The 19,723-nt window shown below is 40.6% G+C and overlaps 1 protein-coding gene across 5 annotated transcripts in view; it reads left to right on the top strand.

The window, feature by feature from the left end:
* PATJ (PATJ crumbs cell polarity complex component) overlaps positions 1-19,723 on the top strand; it is a 353,415-nt gene that overhangs the window by 270,691 nt on the left and 63,001 nt on the right. For all 5 annotated transcript variants that reach the window (XM_029230615.1, XM_029230612.1, XM_029230614.1 and 2 more), the window contains 2 exons: positions 11,520-11,594; positions 16,852-16,966. In XM_029230615.1, the coding sequence (XP_029086448.1) occupies positions 11,520-11,594; positions 16,852-16,966 (190 nt within the window). The remainder of the gene's footprint in view (positions 1-11,519; positions 11,595-16,851; positions 16,967-19,723) is intronic.

Genomic DNA, 19,723 nt, shown 5'->3' with positions numbered 1-19,723 from the left:
TGTGCTAGTTCCTGGGAAGATGCTACCAATGGTAAACAGACATAGTCTCTCTTCTTGTGTTGCTTACAGTCTTCATGGGAGAGTGACATCGTGTAATGTTACATATAGCTTGAAATCTCAACTTTGATAAAAGCTAAGAACTAGAGGCGCTTGGTGCTAAGAGAGCACAGAATAGGGGGGTTTGACCTTATCAGGGAGGGCTATCCCAGTGAAAATTGAACTGAGATCTGAAGAAGCTGGCGCTACCCGGCAGTGGGGCAAAGAAGAAACAAAGGAGGGAGCTGGGCAACCTTAGAGCCTCCGGGAGTTTGGGGAACTGAAATTCTGAATGTTCACGGTCGCCAGAACTGGTGAGATGGGAACTAAACTGGAGTGGCTGACAGGGGCCAGGCCACGCTGATGAGATGATCTCTATGCTAAGGGTAGTGGGAAGCCATGGAGGGCTTTCAGAGGTGACTCTAAACTGTAGCTGTAATGTAGCGATCAGGTTGGACAGGGGCCAGAGTGGATACTGATGGGCTGGCTGGGAGTTTACTGTGGCAGAGGCAATGGCAGTCTGCAAGAGATGGCGGTGGCAGGATATATTCTCATATTTTGTCTTTGCAAAAATTATAATAAAATAAACAGCAAGGTAATATACCTGAAAGAAAGAATTTCTTTCTTGCTCCCAGTATGCAAACCTTCTGCTGGACACGTGCTTTAAAGCTTTCGTCTGAACGCAGGTTTGGAGCTATTAAAATGGCAGTTGTTACACCATCTGGGCCTTGAGAACAAGCATCATCCCAAGGCTTGGCCAGCAGCCCAAGATAACCTTGCTAGGAAATGCCCCCAGCAGATGTGCCCGGCATTCTAGCCCCACTCTATGACACCGCTTAGCAACAGTGCATGCAGTCTGTGTATCAAGTGATCCCTGTCATTACAGACCTACTTCGTGTGCAGCAGCCTCAAGAACATTTAGACTTTTCAGAATTTTTCAAAATGTTTAGGTTTTTTCACACGGTCTGCCGTGTTTGTCTTTACTGTTGTCTTTCATTATGAAATGTAATTTCTGACCCTTAGGGCAACGATAGAAAAATGAGAGTATTCCAGTCAGCTCGAGGTGGCATTCAACCTGTAGTTTCTTTGTGGAGATTTTAGAATTTACAGGGTAGCAAGATGCCTGGGGAAGCATGAATTGTTTCTGAATTAACTATCATTAACTTAAACGGGCTGTGACATGGAAATTCACGCGACAGCTGACTGCGTTTTACCACTTCAGAGTCCCCACCAGCCAGAATAGCAACATTTTAGGAACACTTTTTACTCTTTCCCTTCATACACTTGATCCACGTAAAGTTTTCAAATGTACCTACTGAAAAATCAGTGTTAAGTGTTACAAATAATACCTGTATCTCCAAATGGTCTGATAGTACTTGCTTTCTCAGATGAAAAAGGCTGTCAGATATAAATCGTGGGCTCTGATATCTGAATGGACATAAACATCCCCTCTGCTGTCACTAGCTCTGACCTAGAAAGTGACTTATCCTGTCTGCCTTCATCTCTCCACCAAAAAATGGGGGAGGAAGAGACCCTCCTGTTTTCTGTGAAGATGAAGTGTGATTTTGCACGTGAAACTCTTAATAGTGCTTGGAATGCAGTAAGGGCTCAGTAACTGTAGCTATTGTTAACACCAGATTTTGTCTATATAAAATCAACGTGTGCTAGAACTCTCGTTATTCAGCACACATTTCCCGAGAACTTGTGATGTATCAAGCTCTAGGAATGTAAAGATAAATAAGACATCTTTCATCTAGGAGTTCACCACATTAGGTCTAATGCAAAGGTTACAAACTGGTTGTCAGGAGATTTTTACATTAAAAATCCTGGTTTCTATTTTCTACTGAAAACAGACCAGCATTCCAAGCTGCCCCTTTCATCAATTATGTACTTATAGTTTATTTCAGTCCCTACCTTTCCACCATTCTCTAACCCCTGCTTAGAGAATGCCTGCTTCCCCGTCACCTGTAAGTACTTGAGTACCTACATCATCCCCATCACCTGTGTGTACCTGAGGCTGCATCCCAGGTCTACTAGCTGTGGCCATGCAGGTGGGCCTGGCAGAAGGTGAAAGCCGAGCAGTAGACAGGAGCTGGGTGGTGGAGGGCCTTGTGGACCAGGAGAAAGGTCTTTATACCAACAGAAGCCTTTGGAATGGTTTTTAAAGGGGGATTATAATGATGAGATTAGCCTGTTGATAAGATCCTATTGAGCTCCCTGTGAAGAATCTGCTAGCAGATGTCCAAACTAAAGGCAGGGAGTTTAAAAAGCTGCTAGAGGAAATGAGATGAAAGTCGACAGCGGCCTAAACTAGGGGGTCTGTCAGTGAGTGCAGATTTTCAATAAATACAGGAGTTAGAGTTGATAGACTTGATGATTGTGTGAATGTCAAAGTTGAAGAAGAAGCGGGGTGAGGCAAGGATTCTCGGATTACATCATGGGCAGCTGGCTGACTGGTTGGTTGATGCCATTCACTGGTAAAAGAATGGGGAGGAGGGGAATTCCCCGGTGGTCCAATGGTTAGGACTTGGCACTTTCACTGCTGCAGACCTGGGTTCAGTCCCTGGCGAGGGAACTAAGATCCCGCAAGCCACTTGGAGTGGCCAAAACAAAACAAAAAGCAAACAAAAAAAACAGGAGGAAAAGAAGATTTGTGGGGAAAGATGATTTGTTCCTTCTTGTCCACTGAGTTTTAGGTGTCTCTGGAAGACAGGAAACTGTTATTTATTTTATTTTATTTTATTTTATTTATTTATTTTTTTGCGGTATGTGGTGCTCTCACTGTTGTGGCCTCTCCCGTTGCGGAGCACAGGCTCCGGACGCGCAGGCTCAGCGACCATGGCTCATGCGCCTAGCCGCTCCGCAGCACGTGGGATCTTCCCGGACCGGGTCACGAACCCGTGTCCCCTGCATCGGCAGGCGGACTCTCAACCACTGCGCCACCAGAGAAGCCCGAAACTGTTATTTAATGACTACTTATTAGGTACCTGTCCCTGTAGTAGGCACTTTAAAAGATTATCTTATTTATCCCAACAAATACAGTAGTAGTAACAATAGTAATAATAATACCATCCACCATTTATTGAGCACTTATCATTTGTTAGGAACTGAACACAGTGTATTATCTCCATCCTCCCCATCATGGAGCATTATTCCCTCCATTTGACAGATGAGGGACCTGAGTATTCCAGAAGTTGATGCACTTGGGGCAGTAAGGGCCACAGTAAGGATTCAAAACCTTATATTTGACTCATAACCTTACATGCCTGACTCGTGCCAGACTGCCTCTCCAAGAGGTATTTGGTATTAACCCATAAAGAAGCTGAAGTTTAGGAAGTCTAATTTGTCATAGGGCTTGTAACCTATAAGTAGAAAAACCAGGACATGACCACTGTCAGACACCAAAGTCCAAGCTTTCTTCTTTATCCAGATAATACTAAAGAGTTATTAATTAGACCCGTGTGGGTCTGTGACGGTTCTCACTGGTCAGTGGGAAATATGAAAAATAATAACCATGTGGAGAGTTCTTCATAAAGCTAAATTTATTCAGTTTAAAGGACTGTCCTTTAAGAGTGTGTCCTACCTAACTTTTTAGTGTTAAAATGGCTCTTCCTACATGACACTGTGGTGGTAATATATGGTGATAGTTGTGGGGAGAGGACTCTAATAGGTTGACCCCTCTTAAATCACTGATATTTGACCATTTCTTGACTCATAAATTAGCAAATTCATATACTCCAACCTAATATTCCCTTGCTTTCAATTACCTGGCCAAAAAAAGAGGTAACTCTATAACCTCAAAGTCCTTTTGAAAAATTTCTGGTCTTTGAAATCCCAAAGTCTAAGAAAATTCTATTTTGCTTCATGTTGTGATCCTGGAATCAGGAGTACTTTGGAAATGATTAGATGAAAGCAGGCAAAGACAGAGATTAATAAAGGCTGGCTGTGGTTTTATTTATTTATCTATTAAGTAATGTATTTTTGGCTGTGTTGGGTCTTCGTTGCTGCGTGCGGGCTTTCTCTAGTTGCGGCGAGCGGGGGCTATTCTTTGTTGTCACGCGAGGGCTTCTCATTGCGGTGACTTCTCTTGTTGCGGAGCATGGACTCTAGGTGAGCAGGCTTCAGTAGTTGCAGCACGCGGGCTCAGTAGTTGTGGCGCACGGGCTTAGTTGCTCCACGGCATGTGGGATCTTCCCCGACCAGGGCTCGAACACATGTCCCTTGCATTGGCAGGCGGATTCTTAACCACCGCGCCACGAGGGAAGTCCCTGGCTGTGGTTTTAAACCTGATAACTGGGAGGCTGATATTGTCACTAATTTAAAAAAAAAAGAGAAAAAAAAATCTGTGGGAGAAGATAATGAGTTCAGTGTAGAATTTTAAAGGAATAATATACCACATGACTTCTGATACAGGTTCAGTTTATCAATTTTGACTGCTGTGCTTGATTAAAAATTATTCCTAAGTGTTTTTAAAGTGCTGGCATCCAAGTTTGGGGAAAAAAATAGTTTAAAATGTGTTTCTGATGATTATAGGCTTCTTGTTAAGTCTTACATCCAGGCTGGAATTCTCAGGTGTAATATCCTGCTCATTTTTTTTTAAAATTTATTTTTATTTATTTATTTATCTTTTCGGTACGCGGGCCTCTCACCGCTGTGGCCTCTCCCGTTGCGGAGCACAGGCTCCGGACGCGCAGGCTCAGCGGCCATGGCTCACGGGCCCAGCCGCTCCGCGGCACGTGGGATCTTCCCGGACTGGGGCAAGAACCCGTGTCCCCTGCATCGGCAGGCGGACTCTCAATCACTGCGCCACCAGGGAAGCCCTCCTGCTTATTTTTAAAGCAAGGTCCTGAACTGTGTGCTTAAAATCCATTTTTATCCCCAGTTTGCTGTCCATCAAGAACTGTAGGATTTCTGGTTCAGCTACGGAAGCCGATGCCACTGTGTGAATACTATTTTCTGTTTCAGATCCAATAAGAAAATAGCATCTATAGCAGGAGTGTAGGCGTTCCCTACAGAAGAATGTCTGAGTCAGCGCTGGCCTCTCTTTTGTGACAGTATGCAAATTGCCAATGGCAGAGTTCAATTACATTGAGATATGTGCCATTTTTCACAGCTCATTGTACTTTATGTCTTGTATTTCTGAAAATCACTTGAGATTTGCCTACATGATAAATTTCCCTTTCCCAGTCATAAAAAAAGACAGTAGATCTACAGTCAAGTCTACTTCCTTCACGAAAGTCACGAGAGAAAAGCTTTTGGCTTTTCCTTCCATTCTCTTCCCCTCTGCATCATAATGAAGATAATATAGAGATGTGAGTGTAGCCAGTAAAGTAACCTCATGAACTCAAAAAAAGCAGAAATATAGGTACACATTTTTAATACAAATTCACATCTTGGACGTCTGCTAGCTTTCTTTCACTCCCAACCAATTTAATGGCCTGCTGTGGAGACTTGTTATTCAACTTGGAACTTCATCTTGCCTAGAAGGAAGCTATTGCTTACCAGATATTTCTAAATTGAGAAAGTAATCTTATAATTATTCAGCAAGCATGATGGGCCCAGAGAAGCTCTTAGTTGTGACAGCTCAGAGCCCTGAACTCATACTTTCTTACCTGTGTTCGGTGCCCCATCATCTGAATCCCAGAGCTTCTCAGAAATGTTATGATGTTCTTCGCATCTGTAAAGTTTTCACTTCTCTGGGGAGGGCTTATTTGCTGACATAATTTTAAGATCATATAACCTAAAACCTATCTTGATTATCTTATCTTTCAAAGAAAGCAGAAAATAAGTGAGTTTATATTGAAGGCCTGTTATATCCCCAGCACTGTGCAAGCCACAGGGCATATCACAGTGAGCATGACACATAAGTCTTCCCTTCAGAAAGCTTTCAGAACTGCTGAGAATAATGGCAGCTAACTCAGTCACTGCATTTACTATGTGCTCCAAAAGGCATCATTCTAAGTGTATTAATTCATATTTTATATGAGATCAAGCCTATTATTATCCTCATTTTATGGATTAGGAAACTGAGGCACAGAGACACTCAACTAACAAGTGTCACAGCCTGGATTTGAATCTGACTTTAAATAAATGACTTAGTGTTGATGAGTACTGTTGAAGGGAAAGTTAAGATGCTGTGAGAGCTTTTGCTAATGTGGTTTCACCTGATCCAGGTGGGTAGATGAGTGGGTAAGAATTAGGCTGGGGGCTTCCCTGGTGGCGCAGTGGTTGAGAGTCCGCCTGCCGATGCAGGGGACGCGGGTTCGTGCCCCGGTCCGGGAAGATCCCACATGCCGCGGAGCGGCTGGGCCCGTGAGCCATGGCCGCTGAGCCTGCGCGTCCGGAGCCTGTGCTCCGCAACGGGAGAGGCCACAGCGGTGAGAGGCCTGCGTACTGCAAAAAAAAAAAAAAAAAAGAATTAGGGTGGGACTGATCTAGGCAAAAGTTGTCCTTTGACTACTTTTAGGCTGAGCAGCTTTCTTTAGTTTGTTGTCTTGTACTCAGTTCACTTCATCTCTATTTACAGACTCAACTCCAGTGAGTTTGCTATTCTGATCGTTTCTGGGCTCCACCTCATTTTAATCAGAAGTCTCTTGGTTGCAAGTGATAAAACCTCAACTTGTTCTTATAGACAGAAGGGGAAGTTCACTGATAGGCTACAGGTTCTTTTTACATAACTGCAGGAAGGGACAGTTGGAACCAGAGACCTGGTGCTGGCAGAGGTGACTCTGTACATTTGTCTGACCCTCTTCTACTTCAAACTGGCTTCCCCAGCATGGTATGAGCATGGCTGTCCATGGCTCCTAAGCCTCTCTGCCAGAAAGGGGCTGGCTCTGTGCCCTTGGGTCCACTTTGGAAAATCTATAGGATGTTCTTGTGCGGTTCGGGTGTCCACACTTGGGCCAGTTACCATGGCCAGACAGACAGACATGTTGAGTACCCAGCCTTGGGACAGAAGTCAGCCAGCTTTGGTGATTGTGAGCTGGATATCAGTCCATTATTATCTATTATAAAGAACATTCCCAGTGTTGCCTTTTATGTCCAGCCCTCTGAAGCTCCTTCTCTTGATCAGAGTAATTTGCCTGGCCCACCAAGCATTTTCTTTCAGGGGCTCATAGTGCTGTGCTGAGGATTATAACATAATGCCCACAGAATGTGCCATATCAGTATGTTTCATGAAATGAGAAGATCTTTCCACACTCTCTCCTCAGTCTTCTTATTTAGAGGTCCCCTGTGCAAAGTCAACACCTTAAAATGTCCCAGAACCTCATCTTTGAAGGCACTAAGAGCTCCCTTGGAGCAATAGCTGAGAGATTAGTAAGTTCTAAATTTAATTGTAAACACGAAGGAAAGTGACTCACCCAAGGTCACTGCGGTGGCAAGTGCCATGAATTTTGTTTTTCCTGCCCAGGCTCGAAATAAGCAAGCATGCATGCCTTGTTCCGACTTGTTGAATCTAAAAATGGAATCATTATGTTGAGGCCAACTCCTGGGAACCTTGTATGAATTGTTGGGAGGAAGTGAGCCTTTCCCTGTCCCTGTGGTTTACCCCTCGGTTAAGGGCAGGGACTTTGGAACAAGATGTGCCTGTGTTAAGTTCTGGCCTGGCGTATACTTTGTTTTGTTTTTTTTTTAAATTTTATTTTATTTATTTTTACTTTTGGCCGTGTTGGGTCTTCGTTGCTGCGTGTGGGCTTTCTCTAGTTGAGGCGAGCGGGAGCTACTCTTCATTGCGGTGCGCAGGCTTCTCATTGTGGTGGCTTCTCTTGTTGGGAGCGTGAGCTCTAGGCACATGGGCTTCAGTAGTTGTGGCACACAGGCTCAGTACTTGTGGCACATGGGCTCAGTACTTGTGGCTCACGGGCTCTAGAGTTCAGGCTCAGTAGTGTGGTGTACGGGCTTAGTTGCTCCTTGGCATGTGGGATCTTCCCGGACCAGGGCTCAAACCCATGTCCCCTGCATTGGCAGGTGGATTCTTAACCACTGCGCCACCAGAGAAGCCCCCTGGCATATACTTTGGATCCTCTGTACCTCCGTTACTTCAACTCTAAAATGATGATAGAAGTACCTAACACATAGGTCTGTAGTGTACATCGATATCTAAAATATGTAACCTGGGCTTCCCTGGTGGTGCAGTGGTTTGGAATCTGCCTGCCAATGCAGGGGATATGGGTTTGAGCCCTGGTCTGGGAAGGCCTCACATGCCACGGAGCAACTAAGCCCGTGTGCCACAACTACTGAAGCCCACGTGTCTAGAGCCCATGCTCCGCAACAAGAGAAGCCACTGCAATGAGAAGCCTGCGCACCGCAACGAAGAGTAGACCCCGCTCGCTGCAACTAGAGAAAGCCTGCATGCAGCAATGAAGATCCAACGCAGCCAAAAATAAATAAATAAAAATAAATAATTTTTTTAAAAATCCCCAGACAATTGGAAAAAAAAAATGTAACCTACCTGGCTTGGTAACTGGCAACCATGCTCTGTAAGTTCTAGCGATTGTTTTATCACCATCATGTACTGGCTCCGTCCCTTGGACCAGAGGTTTAAGGGTAATCAGTATAAGAGATGGGACATTGTGGTGGGCCAGATGCTTTTCAGAGCTCTGATTTCATCCTTCCACATTTTTGAGGACAAGGTAAGAGAAAGGGAAGGAAATTAATGCCTCTTGGGCACCTGCTCTCTGCCACATACCTTCACACATATATCATTCAGTTGTAATTCAATATTTCCATAATTATTTCTGTAGTTTCTGTCTCACCAGATATGTACATGTCATAAGTGCAAGGCTCCATTAGTCTTTTCTCACAGCATAGAGCAGGTGCTCAGCAAGCATATGTTGAACTCAACTTTGATGGCAACGCTTCATTCAGGTAGCGGTTACTGCATTCTCACTGTTGGGAGAAATGAAGGTTTCTAAGCACTATTGCTGCTAGTAAGTAGTGGAACCAATCTGAACCCAGATTTTTCTCGCTACTATTCCAGTGCCCTTTCTTTTCATTTACAAGTGCAAATGATGAGGACAAGTTCTACAATTAGTAGTACCCTGTGTCATATGCAAATTGGGTTTTAAAGTGTTTAGCTGGGGAAGTCAGCTCTTCTGTCACATTGCTGGTTAATCTGGGTTTAAACAAAGGTAGAATTGCAGACCTCTGCAGTATCATTTTCAAATAGAGACACTTTTTGCTCTTCCTAAGGCCATTTGATCCACACTAGAGGGAACAACACCAGTGGTTTCCGTTTATAAGGTAGTTTAGAGTTCTTATTCTGAAAATTCCCATGAGCACCATTTACTGACTTTCCCATGTCTGTCTTCTCTGTTTTCAGCTGTGATCCTTTAAAATAGAGGCCACAGGGTCACCTTCACTGTGTGCCCTTCCTTTCATGGCTGGCTCTGAAATCCATCCAGGTGTATTTAAGATTTAAGTTCCCGAACTTTGATTCATTTAGCACTAGCCCTTTATCAAGCTTATATTCTATTCTGCCATATGTTTAAGAAACAAATAAGACAAAATCAATGATATTAGTATATGAGAGACAAACACATAAGATTTTTAAATATATATAATGTTACAAAAAATAGTGATAAAATAAATTGGTCATGCTGTGAAGGGGCACCACCCAGGGGCTCAGGGAAGAATTAAGGGAAGAGGTAATTTTAAAATTCTTTTTATGTCACATAATCTGTTTAGGAGCAAAGTTAAAAAAAAAAAAAAAGAAAAAGCTAGGAATGAGGGAGAGGAGTTCTAGGATCTTCCTTCCATATGGGGGAAATAAGAGAGAATCTAAATGAGAGATAGTTCTGGTCCTAAAAAATGTTACAAGTAAGCAGCTAGGGGTACTCACAGTCATCCAGGGATCCTAGGCTGTAGTCTCAGGATATTATGTGGTGGGGTTAAATCTCTCAGCTTAGAAACTAATAGGGAATTGAGGAGACAAAAATGAAATTATAACCTAATCTAGTAATAATGAATGGCTGGGCATAGTCTGATCATTATCTATTGTATTGTTGCAAATCTGAGGGGAGCCTGTTGAAGAAAGAGTATATCAGGGCTTCCCTGGTGGCACAGTGGTTAAGAATCTGCCTGCCAATGCAGGGGACACGAGTTCGAGCCCTGGTCCGGGAAGATCCCACATGCCACGGAGCAACTAAGCCCGCGCGCCACAACTACTGAAGCCCGCGCGCCACAACTACTGAAGCCCGCGCACCGCAACGAAGAGTAGCCCCTGCTCACTGCAACTACAGAAAAGCCCGCGTGCAGTAGCAAAGACCCAATGCAGCCAAAAAAAAAAAAAAAAAAAAAAAGCGTATATCAATATGCCCAGAAAAGAAACCAGGGTGGGGGTGGAAGTGGTGGTGTCAAATAGTACACCAGTGTTCCCCAAAGGAGAAAGTGTCCTGTCCAGGTAATTGTTTTCACCAACCCCATAGCAGAGTTAGGAACGTAGGTTTATCATAGGTTGATTTCATCTATCATCATTAGCATCTTTATTAAATACCTGCTATTTGCCAGGTACCATGCTTAGTGCTTTTCATGTATTGCTCCATTTACTCCTTTCAACATCCCTAGTGTATAACTGCTCTTATTTTTTTCTCATTTTAATTACGAAGAAACTCAGGCTTGGAAAGGTCAGATAACCTGCTCAGGATTTCAGAGCTTTTAAGTTGAGGAGCTAGGGTCACAAACTCCTAACACTCTACTATACAAGTCACACCTTTCCTCTCACCTTGAGATAGATTACCTATCTGCCAACTGTGTACTAGACCCTCCGCCTGGGTGTCTCTCAGACATTTACCAATGGCCAAGTAAACCCATCCTTTCTCCTATCCAGATCAGTCTCTCTCTGTGTTCCCTGCCTTGTCCAAGCAAAATGCATGAGTTCATGCCTTAGAGTAAACCATCATATAATAATTTCCCCTGTAAATTGCCTGTAAAAAAGGACGGGATATGGTGGGAGGCAGACAAGCGTTCTGGTCAATTTATCACTGTCATCATTTATTTCAACTAACTGTCCTTTAACTGTGCATCAGTTTCACATGTGTTTTGATAGTTTGCGTCTCTCCTAAGCCTGAAGTCTGCACTTCTCCATGGAGTTCAGCCTAACTTTTATCTCCCAATGTCTTTAGTGAGAGTACATTTTTGCCTCTAATTGGGTATTTTAAGGGGAAAGAAATTCTAATATCAGGACTTGAACGCTGAAAGGGTTCAAGAAGAAAAAACTCTGGCTGAAATGACCATCAAAAGATATCTGATAGGCTTAAAGCCTGACAGACCTGAAAGGGCAAAAAAGCATTTGGAAATGACAAGCCTGTGTTCATTCCTGAGAGTCAGTCCAGGTGGATGAATAGAACTCTCCTGCCTGGTGTGTTGGTCGTTTATGTAGTAGCTTCAAGCCCCATTAAATGGTGCTTGACTGCTGAATTTGGAGAGTACAGTTGAGCCTACAGTTGTAATACTGATAACTGGCCATATCTTTTACATTTTAGGAAGACATCTCCCAAGTGGTTGGTCAAGGTGTGGTGGCAGGTCAGCAGAAGGCACTGGAATGTCCAACTGACAGCGTATGTAACTGACCCTTTATGTTTGCTCTACTCGGATGGTGTGTGTTATAAATGGGTTCCAGAAAAAAAGGAGATGGTTGCAATGAATTCTGATCCTTTATTACTTGGCAGGAAGTTAAGGTATGTCTTTCAACCTGAAGTCAACCCACAACTGTATCACCGATCCTGTGCAGGATGTGTGGAAATATCCTTTGTATGTCTTCCTGTACCAACACCCTAAGCAGGTGTTTAAAAGTGAGGCATCTCTGAAAACACACTTGCACCTAAATTCTGAGAGCCCCATGCCTTACATAATGTCACGAATAAAAATTTTAAGGAGAGTTTGTAGTTTTATAGAATTATAAATGCAATAACAAGTGTTCCTTGTACTTATATAGTTTTTCTTCTTAAAAAACTATAAATTTCTATCTGTCAAATTTTTGTCCTATTTTTGCCATTGAACTTTTTTTTGTGCTGCTAAAATCTATATTAACTATTTTTATGTTTAAGGAACTATAGATTACTAGAGCTTACAGGAAATATATATTTCAAACATTGCCAAAGAAAATGCCTTTGTAATTAATTTCCAAAATTTACAAGCAGCTCATGCAGCTCAATAACAAAAAAACAAACAACCCAATCCAAAAATGGGCAGAAGACCTAAATAGACATTTCTCCAAAGAAGATATACAGACTGCCAACAGACACATGAAAGAATTCTCAACATCATTAATCATTAGAGAAATGCAAATCAAAACTACAATGAGATATCATCTCACACCAGTCAGAGTGGCCATCATCAAAAAATCTAGAAACAATAAATGCTGGAGAGGGTGTGGAGAAAAGGGAACACTCCTGCACTGCTTGTGGGAATGTGAATTGATGCAGCCACTATGGAGAACAGTATGGAGGTTCCTTAAAAATCTAAAAATAGAACTACCATATGACCCAGCAATCCCACTACTGGGCATATACCCTGAGAAAACCATAATTCAAAAAGAGTCATGTACCAAAATGTTCATTGCAGCTCTATTTACAATAGCCCGGAGATGGAAACAACGTAAGTGCCCATCATCGGATGAATGGATAAAGAAGATGTGGCACATATATACAATGGAATATTACTCAGCCATAAAAAGAAACGAAATTGAGCTGTTTGTAATGAGGTGGATAGACCTAGAGTCTGTCATACAGAGTGAAGTAAGTCAGAAGGAGAAAGACAAATACCATATGCTAACACATATATATGGAATTTAAGGGAAAAAAATGTCATGAAGAACCTAGGGGTAAGACAGGAATAAAGACACAGACCTCCTAGAGAATGGACTTGAGGAGATGGGGAGGGGGAAGGGTGAGCTGTGACAAAGTGAGAGAGAGTCATGGACATATATACACTACCAAACGTAAGGTAGATAGCTAGTGGGAAGCAGCCACATAGCACAGGAATATCAGCTCGGTGCTTTGTGACTGCCTGGAGGGGTGAGATAGGGAGGGTGGGAGGGAGGGAGATGCAAGAGGGAAGAGATATGGGAACATATGTATATGTATGACTGATTCACTTTGTTATAAAGCAGAAACTAACACACCATTGTAAAGCAATTATACCCCAATAAAGATGTTAAAAAAAAAAAAAGAAAATGCCTTTATAAAGTATCCAAAATTATGTGCTAAAAACCTAAATAAAAACAAGTAGGTGTAGAAAGAACCTTAAAAATAAGGTTCAACTGAAAACAATTCACTTCAACTGAAAGTTGTAAGCAATTTTTAAAAATTTAGAACCATATTTTTTTTTACTTTATGTAATATATTTGCAAATAGTATTAATGTGCTAGTACTTTACATACTGCCACTTATCTCAAGACATATATCAAACATCTCTAAAATTTTATAACCATAGAATTTTAGAACTGGGGTGAATCCAAACATTCTCTGGCCTTTCTTTTCCCTGCTGAAAAGTGAGCACTTAAATATCTAAGTCATTCTCCTTTCAGAAAGTGATTATTACCCTTTTCTATAGCTGCAGAAGAGAAATGACCCAGAGATCATTGGGCAACATCTGCAGTGAAGCTGTGTCAGCTCGTCATAAACAACTTCCCAACCATTTGAGCTATGACAAAAGGAATGAGATTCCTTGTGGAAATGGAATTTTTCATCCCTGAAGGTTTTCAGTCAGAAGCTGGCTGATCATTTATTAATATGTTATCAAAGGACATAAAAACATTAGTAACTATTATTAATTGAACTCCTAAGTTGTTCCTGGAATAGTGATAGGTTTATTTATGTACTTTTATCTTCAGTCTCTACAACAACCTTGCAAGGTATAGAGGTATCACCACCAATTTACAGATGAGGACATTTAGGAGGTTGAGTGGCTTGCCTGTGATCACACAGCTAATTAGTAATAGAAAGCTCAGTCTGTCTTCTTTTGAGTAGTGATTTTTTTTTTTCTTATCATGAAGATCTGATGAAGTGTAGACTCTTTCCCCAGAAAAACACTGGTAAGTATAACTTTGATACAACCGCAGCGGTTTTATAGTTCCTAGAATTCCCTCTATAAATCTCTTAGAAACCCATTTATCTTGTGTTAAGAATCCATGATTTAACTAAAAAGTAAGTTTCAACTTAGAAAAACAAACACCCGCCCCAAAAGAAAAACACACTTGACTGAGCTCCACACCCCTAGTGCCAATTTCTTTGGTCTAGAATGGGGGTTCCAGCATTCATAAATTTTAAAGGCTCCCTAGCAGTTTCTGTTATGAAGACAGGGTTGAGAACCCCTGGTTTAGTTAGGCTGGATGACTTATAAAGTCCACTCCAACTCTGATGTTCAAATACAGTAACATTCAACAGCAAATCCAATCTGTCTTCTTTTTTAAAAAAATTTTTTTTGAATTTTATTTTATTTACTTTTTTATACAGCAGGTTCTTATTAGTTATCTATTTTAATATTTATTTATTTAATGTTTTTTTATATACAGCAGGTTCTTATTAGTTATCCATTGTATACACATCAGTGTATACATGTCAATCCCAATTGCCCAATTCATCACACCACCACCCCCAACCCCTGCCGCTTTCCCCGCTTGGTGTCCATACGTTTGTTCTCTACATCTGTGTCTCAGTTTCTGCCCTGCAAACTGGTTCATCTGTACCATTTTTCTAGGTTCCACATATATGCGTTAATATATGATATTTGTTTTTCTCTTTCTGACTTACTTCATTCAGTATGATAGTCTCTAGATCCATCCACGTCTCTACAAATGACCCAATTAAAAAAATTTTTTTTACATAATTTTTAAAGGTTAGAGTCCACAAATCCAAGTTTTCTAATCATTCATACTTGGTAGTTTGGTTTTATGTCAATGGATGAGTCGTGGGAGCTACGTTCATCCATCACCACATCTACCAACAAGTGGTCTGCCTCTAAACATATGTTTGTTTCATATGGACTACTCCCTTATTTTTTCAACCGATATCTATTAGAAACCTACCTAGTATGCACAATGAAATGGATGCTACATGAACTGGGAAATAAAGATGAGCAACAAACATTCTCTGCTGTTAATAAAAGTCATGATGTAGTGATGACTGTCTCTTGTGCTTTTCTGTTTTAAAATTCACACCATTTTTCATAAAAGAGCTCTGTAGCTGGCATTTAGCTTTATTATCAATTTTCTTTCTTGAGATTACACAAAGGAAAGGTGACATAAGTACTGTGAGTTAAGATTATGTTCAATTGCTGCAAGAAGTTTCTCTTTTACCTAACGGTGTGGCTGTGATCAGTTTGAGGATGACATGGTATCTCCATGGTGTCACGGACCCAAGCACCTCTTATCTGATTACTGTACCATTATTTGATTACTCTACCATCCTCAAACTATAGCATCCATTTTTTTGGTCTAAGACTGCTGCTCCAGTTATTACCATTGCATCCACATTTCGTCTAAAGAAGGGAAAGGCAAGATTGTTCTCCTTGAGAAAATGACCTGAAAATTGTACAGTTCATGTTTGTTTACATTCCATTGATCATAGACTAGTCTGTAGTCATGTCTGGCTTCAAGGAGGCTGGGAAGTGTGGTCTTTAGAGTAATTGGATATTTAGGTGGTTCCATTGTTCAGTTTTCTCGTAGTAACCCCTAGTTTGTCATTGTTTCACTTTCTTCTTTTTAAAATCACTGAAAATATATATTCAAAAAAGTCTTTTTAAATAAGTGAATGGTCATTATTAAATGATGGTGATAGAAAAACTACAGAGAAAAAAAAAAGAACATCAGTAGAATCATAACCTAGCAACTGTTTGATAAACACTTTAAACTTGCAACATTCTTCAAATGCCGACTTTTAGTCCTACTTCTTCCTCTAATTAGCTGTATGATTTCAGATGTCACTTGACATTTGTGTCTTGGTTTCTTTATCTGTATCTTCCAGCTGGGGATGGGTTTCCTGGCTAACTACAAATCCAGAAGGCAGGCCAGGTCACTACCTATATTTCTTAACTGCCTGTTAAGCAAGCATGGAGTCCTTTTGGTTTTTCTTAGTTTTCTAATACTAATATTCATTAGAGATATTATCAACAAAAATTCAGAATTACAAGTTAATTTTCCAAAGCTTGCACAGCAAAGGTCTCTGTACCTTTAATGAATTACAGATTTATTTCCTACTCTGAGTTTCCATGTCTTCAGTCTTTCTCTCTGCATTCATTCATTCATTCATCAAACATTTATTGAGGCCCTACTATGTTCCAGGCACTGGGAATCAAAGGTGAATAAGCATTCTCTTAGGTGAATTGACGTGTAATGATGTACCTGGGCTTGTTGTCTCTTCCTAACCCTAATGCTCAATTAACCTACCTCATGCATCTTTGACTCTGTTAATATGTCCAGAAAAGTTGGGCAGTGTCATGTGCTGAGAACATCTGCAGCACAGATGTTTTTCACTAAGCACAGCACAGATATACAGACTTCACACTGATTTCATCATGTAAAAATGCTTCCCGGCCCCAGCTTCATACACAAACCACAAAGATAGCTTCTATCCTTCTTCCCTTCCTTGATCCATCCTTCACCGAAGCATTTTAGATATAAAGTTAAATAGGGAAGCATGGGGAATGGGACAAAAATCATCCTAACTTCCCCATGCCACCTCTCCAACTCCAAATTTTCAAGAGGCATTATTGGAGTGCACCATTGTTTTGGTAACAATACACCAATTTTAAAGTCTTCTCCTCTTGTTACCTTTCTCCTCTCTGACGTTCATCTAATTTTCCTTTCTTTTGTAGGCCGGCAGCCAAATGAAACAGCAAAAATATTCAACGAAAGTCTCCTTCAGTTCACAAGAGATCCCTTTAGCACCATCTTCATACCATTCAGCAGATGCAGACTTCACAGGCTATGGTATGAGTCTTTCTCTGAGCAGAATTGAATCCACTCATCAAACCTTAGAAAAAGAAGGGATTGTGATGTCCTGAAGAGAGCACTGGACCAAGAGTCAGGAAGCCTGGCTGGCATCCCTGCTCTACTTCCTGGGCTTTGGGACTTGGGCAGGTCACTTTACTTCCAAAATCATTTTTTCTCATCTCCACTAGTGGGATTGCCTATTACTTATTGAATATAAAAGTAGTAGCACAAAAAAGGCCCTCAGTAAATGCTACTTGAATCTGAGTCTTGCAGATTATTCTCTAGTCTCTCCAAAATATTGTGTTTAGTTCATGAGTAATGTCTCTTAAAAATCACATTGAACCAAATTGTAGCCTTGCGTATGTCGATGTAAGCTATTTAAAGACTTGATTTTCAGTGCTTAAAGAAATTGATAATCACTTTCTCTCTTTGAATTCCTGGATTGAATTATGCTGACTAATGGTTGAAAATAGACCTTCAAAATGAATAATGAGTATTTCCATTTTGCTTTTATGCAATGTAAGTCACCAATGGTAAAGCATAACCCTGCATGAATTTAGCAGACCTGACACCTTTATGGTATTTGCATTTTACATATCTTTTCATGAATATTAACTCATAAAAAATTTATGAGCAGGTATTATTCTAAAGCACTAGATTTTTTACTAAAATACTTGATGGATGTTGTCAGCAAACTATGACCCCTGGGTCACAGTTGGCCCACCATCTGTTTTTATATGGTCTGCAAGCTAAAAATGGTTTTCACATTTTTAAAAGGTTGAAAAAAATCAAAAGAATGTTTCATGAAAATTATATGAAATTCAGACTTCAGTGTCCATAAATAAAATTTTATTGGAATACTCATTTGTTTAGGTATTGTCTATGGCTGCTTTCACACCATAAGGGTAGAGTTGAGTAGCGGCACCAGAGCCTGTATGGCCTGTAAAGTTCCATGTGGCCTCTTACCAAAAAAGTTTGATGACTCCAATGTAGACCAATTGAGTTTTGATAATATATATCCCATATCTTTACCTCTATAGCAGAAATTAATCATCCCACAATTTAATCTGTGGAAATTGTATTCATTCAGCCATCCACTTACCAAACATTGATTGGGGGCTTGGTAGGAGTCAGGCTTTGGGCCAGATTCTATGAGAGAAATAAATACCAAGACTGACTCAGGACTGGCTATAGGGTAGCCAGAGGCAGAAGCAGAGGAGGGAAAGAAATGCCTTCTCCAGTATCTCTTACTATGTTTTCTCTCCTCACTCAAGAGACTAAGCTAGTGATTTACATAAGGAGTGTAAACTATTTAAAACATCCATGAAACTATGACACTGTCATACATTGTTTTTATTGGAAATTAGTGAACAACGTAGCATGAAATACATATGTTGCCAAAAGATCTCAAGTCAAATTAGGTTTACGATTTACTAGCCTTCTGATATGGCCTTTTTAAATTGTTGCGAGGTTGTGTCATTGTTACACAAGAGGCCATTCGATTAATAAATTCCACGTGGTCAGGAGCGGTACCTATATGAAAGCCACACAGTGCCAGTCCCTGGGCTGGGCACCTCAGGCACATTGTTGCTTTAATTCCTCAGACAGCCTCCTGGATAATGATTACGTGCATTTTTCTGATGACGAATGATCCTGAGCTGCACCCACTATTAATTTCCGTCTTGGGAACTCACATCCACTTCTGTACCACCCCGAAACTTGTGCCCTTTGGTCCTGAAGACAATGATTATCGCTGAGTCAGAGCAGAGCCCTCACAGGCTTATTTAGGGCCTGTGTACTTTTGTTTTCTACCAAGTGTCAGCAAACTTCTTCTGTAAGGAGTCAAGGAGTAAATATAAGGCTTGCGGGCCACGTGGTCTCTCTGTTGCAGCTACTCAACTCTGCTGTTAGCAGCCGTAGACTAGATGTAAATGAATTAGCAGGGCTGTGTTCCAGTAAAACTTTATTTATAGACATTAAAATTTAAATTTCATATAATTTTCACATGTGTTGAAATGTTATTTTTCCTTGGATTTTTGTTTTTCAACCTTCTGAAATAAAAACCATTCTTGATCCTCGGGCCATAGTGTACTGGCCCCAACTTTTACAGAGGTCTGTGGATCTCAGCTTGGCCCCTGTGCATTAGCAGCAGCTGACCAGCAGATGGGGCCCTTTATTATCAGACCTTTACCAAATTATATCACTGTGTAAGAATCAGTGCTCATGATGATCAAGACTAGTTATCAAAAAATGACGTTCTCTAGAAAATATTATTTGTATAAGAGTCTCTTGAAACTAACATTTTGAATGTTTGGATTTTTCAGTGGGCTAGGTTTGACTGAAGATGTATATGTGTTAATATTTCTTTTCCCCCAGTTTTTAGAAAAACCCAGTCTAAAACAATGATTTTTAAAAGTAAAACAGCAATAACTCTTTTCACAAGCCTTTTCAGTTATGGACCCAGCAATTAATTCTACAGTGTTGTGTTTATAACACTTTTTTTTTTTTACTATGTATATTTATATTTGGGGATCGTTTTTAGGTGATTGTTATTTTCAGTTGTGCCATACTTTATTGATTAGATACTTTATACATTTTAATTCATATGATATGCTCTAATTGAAAGTACTTAAGCACTATTTCTTAATTAGTATTTTATAACTGTAGCTCAGCATTTATACCAGTCTTTATTCTCATTATAACATCTACCTATATGTACTTAATCATTTAATCAACTTAAATTTTTCCATACCA

Source organism: Monodon monoceros, unplaced genomic scaffold, assembly GCF_005190385.1.
Source record: "Monodon monoceros isolate NGI ecotype Baffin Bay Population unplaced genomic scaffold, NGI_Narwhal_1 Super_Scaffold_18, whole genome shotgun sequence".
NCBI lineage: Eukaryota > Metazoa > Chordata > Mammalia > Artiodactyla > Monodontidae > Monodon > Monodon monoceros.
The sequence above is the reverse complement of the archived record's forward strand: the minus strand, read 5'-3'. Positions and strand labels throughout refer to the sequence as shown.